The sequence below is a fragment of the Ananas comosus genome, linkage group 5 (genome assembly GCF_001540865.1).
Source record: "Ananas comosus cultivar F153 linkage group 5, ASM154086v1, whole genome shotgun sequence".
NCBI classification, from domain to species: Eukaryota; Viridiplantae; Streptophyta; class Magnoliopsida; order Poales; family Bromeliaceae; genus Ananas; species Ananas comosus.
Genome location: NC_033625.1, coordinates 3,358,458 through 3,369,866, shown reverse-complemented (window position 1 = coordinate 3,369,866; position 11,409 = coordinate 3,358,458). Strand labels below are relative to the sequence as shown.

At 35.4% G+C, this 11,409-nt stretch overlaps 2 protein-coding genes across 3 annotated transcripts; both read left to right on the top strand.

Annotated features, from left to right (window-relative positions):
- LOC109710588 (bidirectional sugar transporter SWEET4-like) lies at positions 470-4,336 on the top strand. The gene is made up of 5 exons (XM_020233289.1): positions 470-729; positions 1,014-1,050; positions 1,182-1,560; positions 1,978-2,097; positions 3,859-4,336. Exons 1-5 carry the CDS (start codon positions 687-689, stop codon positions 4,048-4,050), a joined length of 771 nt encoding a protein of 256 aa, XP_020088878.1. The 5' UTR covers positions 470-686; the 3' UTR covers positions 4,051-4,336.
- Positions 5,902-10,939, top strand: LOC109710587 (nephrocystin-3). Of its 2 annotated transcripts, none has more exons than XM_020233288.1 (10): positions 5,902-6,014; positions 6,103-6,252; positions 6,913-7,183; positions 7,411-7,561; positions 8,060-8,282; positions 8,894-8,985; positions 9,140-9,275; positions 9,556-9,887; positions 10,029-10,316; positions 10,419-10,939. In XM_020233288.1, the coding sequence occupies exons 1-9, from the start codon at positions 5,965-5,967 to the stop codon at positions 10,277-10,279; spliced, it is 1,656 nt and encodes a 551-aa protein (XP_020088877.1). In that variant the 5' UTR covers positions 5,902-5,964; the 3' UTR covers positions 10,280-10,316; positions 10,419-10,939. The 2 variants fall into 2 exon arrangements, with proteins under 2 accessions (XP_020088877.1, XP_020088876.1); XM_020233287.1 differs by having other exon boundaries at positions 6,910-7,183.

Below are 11,409 nucleotides of genomic sequence, written 5' to 3'. Positions count from 1 at the left end.
TGGTCATAATGTTGTTCAACATGCATGGGAATACACCAGGTGCACCGTGCGCGAAATCATAAAAAAAAAAAAATTATGTATGTGAAAGTTTAAAATTTTAGATACCTAATCTTTTTATGAATTGAATAATACCTCTGCGCCCTCTGTTAGGGTTGCATGATGTCTATCTACGTACGTACGTAACTAGTCTTTATAACTTACGATATTTTATACATGCATGGACCCCTACAGGTGGTAGCTAGAGATCACATATATATATATATATATACTTTTTGGATTATGTAAATGTATATTGAGTGTGGTGTATGAATTAACTGCATGGATGCGCTTGGTTCAGTTAACAGTTTCTGAATAGGCACTAGGGCTTTGGCATCCTCGAAAGCAGTGCCAAGTCCCCTCATCCCTCTCTTAACTCCCACCCTTACATGTGTTGCATCCTATCCATATCACCCATTACATGTCATGCACCAAGCCACTTAGAGAGAGAGAGAGAGAGAGAGAGAGAGAGAGCAATTAAAGGTCTTAGCCTCATCCCTCTATTTAAGGAGGCCCTTGTTCTCTTCTTTGAGGCATACTCTTACAACAAGTAGTGATTTGTAGTTTGTAGAAATAGTCCTATAGAGTTTTTTTTTTTTTTTTGTTTCCAAGTGCTCTCGATCTATCTCTTTGAACAGCTTGAAACAGCCATGGTTTCTGCTGATACCATCCGAACTGCAGTTGGTGTCGTAGGTAATTTACAAAATTATCTTTTTTTGATCCTTAATTAGGGTACATCTAATATTCTTTTGTTGTTTGTTAGTTTTTTTTATCCTAGTCACTCACCTCATATCCTGAGTGCTTGTTTTCGTTTTATGTATCATGGGGTGTCGATCGATCAAATTAATATTTCTCTTCTTGAAAACTTCCATTATCTTCTGTATATGAAGAACACCTTTTTAGTTTCATTTCTATTGAATTTGTTAAAATCCTATAGTTTTCTAACTTGTTTTTATGAATTTATTTGTTTTTTGAAGGTAATGCAATTGCTCTAGGGCTATTCTTATCACCAGCGTAAGTGCAATCTCCATTTTTACACTTGCACATATATTACTACCCAATTGGGAAATTATTTTTCGTAAACTAGTTAGAGTTTCTTTTTGTTTGTGTGTGTGTATGTTTTATAATATCCATGCATGTAACAGGCCAACTTTTTATACAATATGGAAGAAGGGTTCAGTGGAACAATTCTCTCCAGTGCCCTACCTGTGCACCCTCCTCAACTGCATGATGTGGGTGGTGTATGGGATACCCATGGTGCACCCCCATAGCATGCTTGTCATAACCATCAATGGCTCCGGCCTGGCGATCGAGCTCGCCTACGTGCTCCTCTTCCTCGTATACTCCCGGGGGAAGAAGCGGCTTCAGGTGTTCGTCGTGCTCGTCGCGGAGACGGCCTTCGTCGCGCTCGTCGCGCTACTCGTCCTCACCTTGGCCCACACTCATGAGCAGCGGTCGATGATTGTAGGCGTCCTCTGCGTCATCTTCGGGACCATGATGTACGCCGCGCCGCTCTCCGTCATGGTACAAATTATTATCATCATCTCATAAAAATGTGAGAGAGTTTAGAAAAAGTATCAAAATCATCTTCTAACTATTAGAGTGGGCTACAAAGATATGTAATTAAGACTCAGTATTTTACTCTACTGTGTGAAAAGTTTGGTTAAGGTTTTGTTAAGTCCAACAAATTAAAGTGCATGTTAACAAATGCATGGTTAGTTGGACAAGGCCATGTGCATGCATGAGCTTCTTGGTGTACTATATATGGATTGATCAGATATTTTGCATGAGAGGGATGTATATAAATATGAAAACATTAGAAATAATGGTTACATATATATTTGTGCTTTTTTTTCCTCCTTTTTCTTGAGAAATTTATATAAATAAGGTGTTGATTAATTAATTACCTGGGCTTTTGTTGGTTTTTTGTGTGTGCTGTAGAAAATGGTGATACAGACAAAAAGCGTGGAGTACATGCCCCTGTCTCTCTCCCTTGCATCCTTCTTTAACGGCATTTGCTGGACTGCTTACGCTCTTATCCGCTTTGACCCCTATATCACTGTAAGTTAGTTACTTTTACTAGTAGTTTAATTACTTTTCTTCTTTTGGGGGAGTGATCTTCGTATCACCAAACCACCTTATCTGAGTTGGTAGGATAGCATCTCCCTGTAGGGGAGGCTAAAGTTCAAACCTTAATTTATAACCAAACGTACGGATTTTATGGTTGGTATTTGAGATTCCAAATTTAAAGTCTAGTTGTTTCATATTTCTAGTTAAGTTTTTTTCTAGAAAATAAATAAAATAATAGCTTAATAACTTTCTATCTTTCTCTCTCAAAAAAAAAAAAAAAAAAATCAACACCCCATTGAGCGTTTGGGGCTTCTAGGGGCCTACGGGCACATACCAAAACAAACAAAAAGGAAAAAAAAAAGAAAAAAGAAAAAAAAAAGAAAAACAAAGAAGTGGTCTTTATATTCTGAACACTTTGTCTCCATTTGCATGAAACAGTGAGTTGTGGAGCCTTTAGACCCGGCAACAATAGAAATTATTGCATGCATCTGGTGCACCGTGCACCGCCTTCCTAAGATTTTATTATATTGACCTCAAAATTAGCATTTATTTATTCAATACAATCTATGACATTTATAAGATATCCAAATAAAATTTTTCATAAACTTTGGGCATCTATTTCTTACAAATCGAACAATATTCCTTTCATACAATTGATTTCTCAAATAATTATTTGTACATACATGTGACATATATAGTTCGCTTTGAGTTGTTTCTTATTATATGAATCTTTTCCGTAACAAATAAAACTGTTAACTTTTTAGACATAATCACTTTATAAGATGGCGCTGCAATCATATATATAATCCATTCATTCACTGCAATCACTTACTTATATAATCTCTTTGATTAAAATCAAAATTTTAACACATTGATTATCAAATATATGTTGCGTGTGTATGTGTAAGATGTACCAATACACCGGGTTCTGACAATAATTTTCTGGGGCTGGATGCTTTTATCACTACTATTCAATGCTTTTTGGAATTTGGCCCTCAAAGTCAATGAATTCAATTTATGTGTTGAACCAATTTTAAGTAACACACTTGGATTGGTATTTATGGGTCCAAAATAGTAGTTAGAATTGCACATATTCCATATCCATTTACAAAGGTGTACAAATGAAAAGCTGCATATCGTTAATTTTAAGGTGTATATTTTACACCTATAAAATCCTAGGGTTAAAAAAATTCTATTTGATTTTTTTTTGTTGTAAAAATAGACATTTTTGATAAAAAAGGTAAAAATTTACAATTTTACAAGTACATGATATGTGTACAAATAATACTGCTTGTCGAAACAATTGCATTTTTTTTTTCCTGCTTTTGTAAAAGGAAACAGAGTTTCAAAGCTTTAGAAACAATTGCATTTTGACGTGTTACTTTTAACAACTGCTTTTATCTTTATTCCAAAAATATATGCATAAAAAATTTATGTGACAAGAAATAATTTAGAAATTGTCTTAATATCTTAAACATAAATATGTAAGAAAAAGAACAATGTGCGTTACAAGACACGGGGAATTGAACAATAAATACTAGCGGTGGTTAGTTGAGCTCACAAAACCTCGTTAAATTATGTGGGCTAAGTTCAACTACCATGTTAAAAGCGACCGTTTTGAGGCCTAAAAATAAAAATCCTAATGTGAATGTTCTGATTCTACTGTATCTGTAACACTTTTCTATAATAGTATAACTTGAGCAATATTTTACCGAACAATATTATATCATACAGTTTGTGCGTCTATGACAGATCCCTAATGGGCTGGGAGTGATGTTCGCGGTGGCGCAGCTGGTACTCTACGTCATGTACTACAAATCGACGCAGCAACAGATCGAGGCGCGGCGGCGGAAGGGCGAGGTGGGGATGGAGGAGGTCGTGGTGATCGGGGACGGCCACAGGGTGGGGAGTTCGCAATCCAACGGCCAAAAAGCTCAAACCTAGCCGTGCAAAGGCTAGCTTTAATTTTGAGCTTAATTTTAATTTAGTTAAAAAATCAAACATATAGATGTCCCCAACATTTAGTGTTGTGCTCATCCCAAAGGGATATGTTACTCATATGTGTCTTTGTGTGCTTTTAAATGGTTAGTGTGGATTCCTAAAAGGGACTCAAGAGACTCGATAGGCCAAGGTCTTGGAGTTCCTAAAACCTTTTGCTCTTTGGTGAGCATATATATATTTCTTGTTAACTCCCAATGTCATTGTTAAAAATTTATAAGTGCTTTAGTTTCCCTTGGGTGAAAGTGCATTTATGCTTCTTTCCAATTTTGCTTTACATAGTTGATTAAAAAGATTGATTACTGCTTAGTAAAGTTTTTTCTTTTTTTTTTTCTTTTTTTTTGAGGGATAGGTAGCACGCTACCTGTTCGTTTATTTTATTTAAAAATAAACTTAGCTAGAAATGTGAATCAATTAGGATTCGAACTTAGGTCTCGGGTACCAACCATTAAGTCATTTGTCACTTGCTCTAGGGACGATCAGTGATTATTGAAGCAGTAAAGTTGGTTGTTATTCTTAAAGATTTCTGATAAGTCGATAATTTAAAATTCGGTTACTATGATGCCTTCACGAGAAAAAGGAGTTTGTGCATCCAACTTTTCAGATTATAAAAGTTATATCATCTTTTTTTTTTTAGAGATAGATAGCACGCTACCCGCTTCGTTTATTTCAATTAGAAATAAACTTAGGTGGAAATATGAATCAACTAGGATTCGAACTTGGGTCTCGGGTACCAACTACCAAGTCCTTTGCCACTTGCTTTAGGGGCGGTCAGTAAAAGTTATACCATCTTTATGGTAGTTTTTGAGGTTAATTAGGAGTTTATGGACAAGTTTATAAAAAATGTATATAATAAAGAGAATAGTCATGTTCAAGGTAGAATCTGGGAAGCTTTAGCATTTGGAAGAGTTAGCCCAGAAGACAGGGAAAATAAATATCACTTGATAGTCATTTTGGAACATACAAAACTCAAATAAGCTTATAGAGAAGGTGAATGATAAAAAAAAAAGTAAGGGTTAATTTCATACATGTTACTGTAAATATAGTAAACGACAAATATATTACTACAAAGTTCAATTTTCATATATTATTCTTACAAAAGTTTTAATATTTTCAAGTATTTTCCTTTGGTTTGTTACCGTTAGAGAATCATTTATATTTTTAATTTTGCCATCACAAATATATCCCTCAAAAAGTCATAACAGTATAATATAAAGAGGTAAAAATGTCAAAAACTAACTAGAGTTAAGTATTTAACCTATAGTTAACTAAATTTTTCTAACAGATTCTAACGGCAGAGATATATTTGAAAACATCATAACTTTTATAGAAACAATATATAAAAGTTGAACTTTATAGGGATATATTTGTCATTCACTATTTTTGCAATGATATGTATGAAATTAATCCAAAAGGTAAATACAAAATACAAAATTAAAGAAAAATCATGGGCCACAATCTATAGATCAAGGTTACTGGGCTATTTTTGAATAATCAGTATTCAAAAGTCATACCAAGAACTTTGAAAATACTAATATAAGCTGATAGGGGTAGTCTACAAATTCTTTCCAAAAAGTTTAGCAAACCCTCAATTCGACTCAGAAAATTTATTCAAATTAAAATAATCAAATGATAGGATTATTATCAATAATTAAAAAAAAAAAGTGTCTACATCAAGTAGCCTATAGATTAGGGGCTCTCCATAAATTTTAACTGGGCCGAAACAATGGGCCGGGCTAAAATTATGGACCTACTCTTGGCCCATTCTAATCCGTTAACAAAAGCGAAACTACTACTAATGCTTTATTATCAGCGTCGTTATCGTCTCCAACCGAGCCGAGCTCCGAGAAGCGCCGCGCCATGGCCGCGTCTCTCCTCCACCTCTCACCCCTCCTCCTGTCCCCTCCAAGGTAAAGCTTTTCATGCTCACCACATGTTCGATCTAATGCCTCAATAGAGAAGAAGAGACCTTGCTTTACTCGTGCTTCTTTGTGCCAGTTTCAGAGTCCCTCGTCGATCCTCGAATGCCGATATTGGGGTTTTTGTGAGGTGTGGAGTGTTGGGAGCACAAAGAGATGGATCTTTGAAGCTCCGTTATGCTTATAGGGAGGAGAGCGTTCCTTTCTCTAAGGAGGAGAATTCACAAAGGTCTGTTGTTTTTGTTGTTGTTGTAGTTGTAGATTATGCTGCTTGAGCTACAATGTGTTTATTTTGAGCATTTTTGCCCTAGCTGATTCTTCGTTGAGTTCAGATGAGGTGCTTTGTTATGAGATAGGGAAATTTGTTGAATATAAAACACTAAAACATCATTCTGTAGGAGCCTAAGCTTTCAGAGAATAACAATCATTTAACAGAATTTGTGGTTCGATTCGATGAATATTCATTTAAGAAGCGTTAAATTATGCTAATTGATCTTAATGAAAGTTTGAGTCATCTAGCTGAGTTAGATTAAGGCAGTTTGTTGACATAGCTTGTGTGTTGATGGTTAAAAAAAATATATGTAAACTTGTCCTGTTTCTTGATGGTTGTTCTTATTCTAATTCATGTTCCAACTTTGTTTTTTTTTTTTTGTGTATTTATATTATGCTTTACCTTAATTTGTTATTCTTTACCCTATGGTGGTGCTTCATCATCTTTTGGCCCTAAAATGTTATTCTTTTGGTGTCACACTTCTGTGTCTTTTTTCTCCTCTGACATTGCTGTGCCCTCTAATTTAATTGCATTAGTCTTTTCTATCTCATACGATGTGTCGGAAAAACCATTCTATTCAACTTAGGTTTAATACTTCTGCTAATTTTCCTTTAGCAGATCAAAATTGCCTGATAAGGCATACACTGACATGGACAGTATGGGCGAGTTTGAGAGACAGCTTCAAGATTTCTTTGTTGAGATTAAAAGCCAGCTTGAAATGGGTAATAAAGATGATGCCATTGACCTACTTCGAGCAAATTATGAATCAGTGAGGGAACAAATAGAAGATGGTTTAAGAGGCATAGAGCAAGCTGCTACTCTAGACATCATAGCGTTAGGATATATGGGCGTGGGTGACTTCAAAATTGTTGAACATCTTTTAGACACGGTAATTTTCCTACATTTTCCTAAACACCATTTTCCTATTTCCTTCGACTCATAAGAAAATCAAAATCTTACCTGGAGCAAATGGATTGTGATATTCCCATGAAGCATCACCTGTAAAAGAATGTACTTAAACTTTATTTTTTAACCGGTAAGTTTTTATGGTTTTGGACTGAAATAATTTCATGTCTTTTGCTTTACTTATAATTTCTATGATCTTGTGCATGCCAGTTGGATGAGATTGTGAGCATGCTGAATGATGATGTTCCACTAGTGGATTCAATACTGGTGCATATGGGCAGTATGTTCACCGCTTTATGCAAGTTTGAGGATGCTCTTCATGCATATGAAAGGAGTCTGAAAATTTTAGAGGTGTACTTTGGTAAGTACCAAAATTGGTAAATGCTTCTTTAAACTCTAAAGAGTTTAGTTGAACACCAGGGTTTTTTATGTAACATATGTACCAAAGTGAGATAGTCCAATTTGTTCGTTCTGTCGGGGACCTAACCATAGCACTAAGTTTGATTTGGCCATTAGTTACTTCAGGTAAACAGAAGTGCCTAATATTTTAAATTGCAAGAAATGCTTAATTTCGCTGGAATACTGTATAGGTTGTTTTGCTGGTGCATTTACCACATTATGGAAAGATAGTAAAAGAGGGACCGTGATTGCCATTAATCCATTTCATTGTTCTTTATTACAGTTGGCATTGATAGTCACTAGTGTACTACTGTATTAGAAGAAAAGTCCTTCATGACTTTGTGTATGTAATTTTATATTTACTGGTAAAAGTATTGTAGCTATCCATTTCGCCATTGGTTGGTGTTTCTTGCTTTCAGTTGCTGATGAAAAATTGTTGACAGAAATACAATTTTTGTAGGAAACCAGAGCCCTTTTCTCATACTACCACTTATGGGCATTGCAAAGGTGTTGAGATCAATTGGAAGATCTACTAAAGCTATAGCAGTCTATCAGCGAGCTGTTGATATCTTGGAAAAGAAGAGAGGAATGGGAAGTGAGGAGCTTGTCGTACCTTTATCTGGCCTCGGCAATTTGTTGCTTAGTGAAGGAAAGGCAGTAGAGGCTGAAAATTGCTTTAGCAGGTATTGTAGTACGTGGTATGTTTCTTGGAACATTCACAAGCTCTACTTACCCAATTTAGCTTGTTTCTCAAATCCTGTATTCTGTTCTATTATGGCATAATAAATTATGGGTAAGGGTACTCTATAATACCGTCTAAATTTTCTATAGTTGATGTTCTTTTACTTTCAATACTCAGCAGAGTTTACTAATATCATTGATCAAGTAGCTATCCCTTCCCAAATAAATAAGAATCAAACCATAATCTAAACTAACGTAAACCCAAACGGTCTCCAACTGGGCTCAATAAAATCCAATTACAGTTCGAGTGAATGCAGACTCCAATAAAGACCCAGAAATAAAATACCACTGGACCCTATGATCTTCGCTCACCCATCCAGTATCTGTATCCAATGATGGAAGACTAATTAATTCTTGCAGGACCCATAATAACAAGATTCTAACGAAAATTAATACTATCATATACAAGTTTTTATCCCTGTTGTATTTCCTACCTTTTTGAATAGGATTTAAATGCTACTGTAGCTATCTTTTTTTGGTAAGATATTACTTATTTCCCATTTATCTTCACTTTCTAATTATCCTTTTCTCTTTGTTTCTCTCTCTTTTCAAGAATTTTAGAGATATATAAAGAAGCATATGGAGAGAATGACGGAAGGACTGGGATGGCTATGTCTTCATTTGCACACGCTCTCTGTGCAAAAGGTGGATTCTAGCTTCACTTTGCTATTGTCATGGAACACTAAGAGCCTATTCTGTTTATTTTCGAGTTCGAAGTATCTTCTATAGGCAGCACTTAAAGAACTACTGCTTGTCATATGTTTATGTTTTGTTTTTCAACTTAAAATTAGTTTTGCAGGTAATGTAGAGGAAGCTATTGATATGTACAAAAGAGGCCTCCAAGTTATCAAGAATACAAATTACATGGCTTTGGATGACAGTCTTCTTGAGAAGATGAGGGTTGACTTGGCAGAACTGCTCCATGTGTCAGGAAGGTAACCATTACAATCACTGTAAAAATATTAGTATAGTCACTCTTTTTTTGCTTTTAGTTCTCCATTGACCTTCTTTGTTTCTATCTTTACTTTTTTCTTGTCCTTCGCTTTCATCAGAATAATTAGTATGCGCTTACCCTTAGTACAAGAACCTGCTATATTAAAAGGCAACATTTGTTACAGTAAATGTAAAGGGGGCATCTTATCTAGTTCTGTACTACATATTTTGATTCTATTATTTTTGATATCCTTATAATATCTCATTATTATTTCCAAACAGGGAACAGGAGGGAAGAGAGCTACTACAAGAATGCTTGGTGATCACCGAAAGATTTAAAGGGATTGAACATCCCAATTCAGTGACACACCTTCTGAATCTCGCCGCCTCGCATTCTCGTTCAAAAAATTTTGTGGAGGCAGAGCGCCTACTGAGGACATGTTTGCATATTATGTCGAAATCAGTTCGCCCAGATGATCAATCTATAACCGTCCCTATGTTACACCTTGCTGTTACTCTGTACAATCTAAATCAGGATCAAGAAGCTGAGAGTCTGGCTCTAGAAGCTGTAAGAATACGGGAGGGTTCATTTGGAGAAGAATCTCTTCCAGTGGGTAAGGATGTTATATGCTGCCTTGATTTCGCAGTAGTTGTGTTTGGAAATACTTTGAGACCTCGCAAGTTTTTGTCTTAAATAATTGTGTGTGTAATGTTATCACTTGGAGTAGTATTATATCCATTTCTATTATCTGCAGGTGAAGCTCTCGACTGCCTAGTCTCCGTTCAGGCAAGATTGGGAAAGAACGATGGTGATATATTGTGCAATCTGAAAAGGATTTTGAGCATCCAAGAGAGAGAGTTGGGTTACGAAAGCGAAGAAGTAATGCTCACTCTAAAGAAAATCGTATTCTATTTGGATAAAATGGGGAAGAAGGATGAGAAGTTACCTATTCAGAGGAGGTTATCCATGCTTAAGACCAGATATAAGCAAAATGTTCCAATTTAAGAGACGCTAAAAATCCTCTGTGCGATGACTCTGACAGGTATTTCAGATTTGTCCTAAATCCTTTTCACTCACATTCCAATGTTTTAAAAGTTACCTTCTGGTAGTGTAGTTACATATTGGAACCTGGTATTTGAAATAGGGTTTGGAACTGTGTTTGGTCTCTCACAATGAAGATCCATTGCGCGATGAATGCAAATGCTAAACTACAAAGGTCGAGGACGAAGCTCCATTGTTCGCAAATATCGTGGCATCGACGGTCGCTGATGCCTCGTTTGTCTTTTTCACAACAAAATTAGCAGATGTATAACGCAGCCTGAATTGTAATGCCATTCTGTATTCTTATCTATGTCGGCAAGCCAGCTGAGTTTTTCAGTAAACGTGATTATGTTTCCCAGAGTCAAGACGGTATATAATCGTGGCTTGTGTGCGCAGTTCTCATCTGAATTATTTTCGGGCCTGTAATTTTGAAGCTTGACGGATCAAGTCGGCGGGCCAACGACATTCGTTTATCTTCTAGTAGGGCGAAAACAGATCGGATACGGTCGGAAAGTTGTCGAAATTATGTCTGTATTTTTTTGTTTTATTTGAAGCATAAGGATATGTATTATTGGATGTTGAATTTTTGTTACTATAAATTGAGATGTTCTTTTGGAATTCAAATATAAATCGAATTTGTAGTCCAATAATAATATAAACTAATATGCATATGAACATGAGCTAGAATTAGCACAAAACAAGATATAATACAATTAAAATCTCATGCCCTTGTTCAAATCTTACATATCTGAATCATTATTCGGTAAAATTTAAAGGTTGGTGCTAACTCACAGTGACGAGCGAAATCAAAATAAATCGGAACGAAAAATAGAGTGATGAAATATTCTAACTCGTTTGGTTAATAGCGGGAATCAAAATCACAATCAGCTCATTATTGTAGTTTGCTCAACAAAAATTCAACGAACCATAATAATGTTTAAAATAAAATTCACAATTCAAAATAAAATTACATGCTCAAAATTTTAAAATTCGAACCTAAATTTTAAATTTGAATTCGAATTCATCGGCTTGTATTCAAATTCCTCATACAAACTCGGATCCACAAATTAAATGTAAATTTAATTTAAAGTTTA

Excerpts from the sequence above, each read along its gene's own strand:
- LOC109710587 (XM_020233287.1), top strand. The coding sequence starts at position 5,965 with ATGGCCGCGTCTCTCCTCCACCTCTCACCCCTCCTCCTGTCCCCTCCA. Across the intron at positions 6,015-6,102 it reads CTCCTCCTGTCCCCTCCAAG|TTTCAGAGTCCCTCGTCGAT; the intron begins GTAAAGCTTTTC and ends TCTTTGTGCCAG. Across the intron at positions 6,253-6,909 it reads AAGGAGGAGAATTCACAAAG|CAGATCAAAATTGCCTGATA; the intron begins GTCTGTTGTTTT and ends ATTTTCCTTTAG.
- LOC109710588 (XM_020233289.1), top strand. The coding sequence starts at position 687 with ATGGTTTCTGCTGATACCATCCGAACTGCAGTTGGTGTCGTAG. Across the intron at positions 730-1,013 it reads AACTGCAGTTGGTGTCGTAG|GTAATGCAATTGCTCTAGGG; the intron begins GTAATTTACAAA and ends TGTTTTTTGAAG. Across the intron at positions 1,561-1,977 it reads CCGCGCCGCTCTCCGTCATG|AAAATGGTGATACAGACAAA; the intron begins GTACAAATTATT and ends TGTGTGCTGTAG.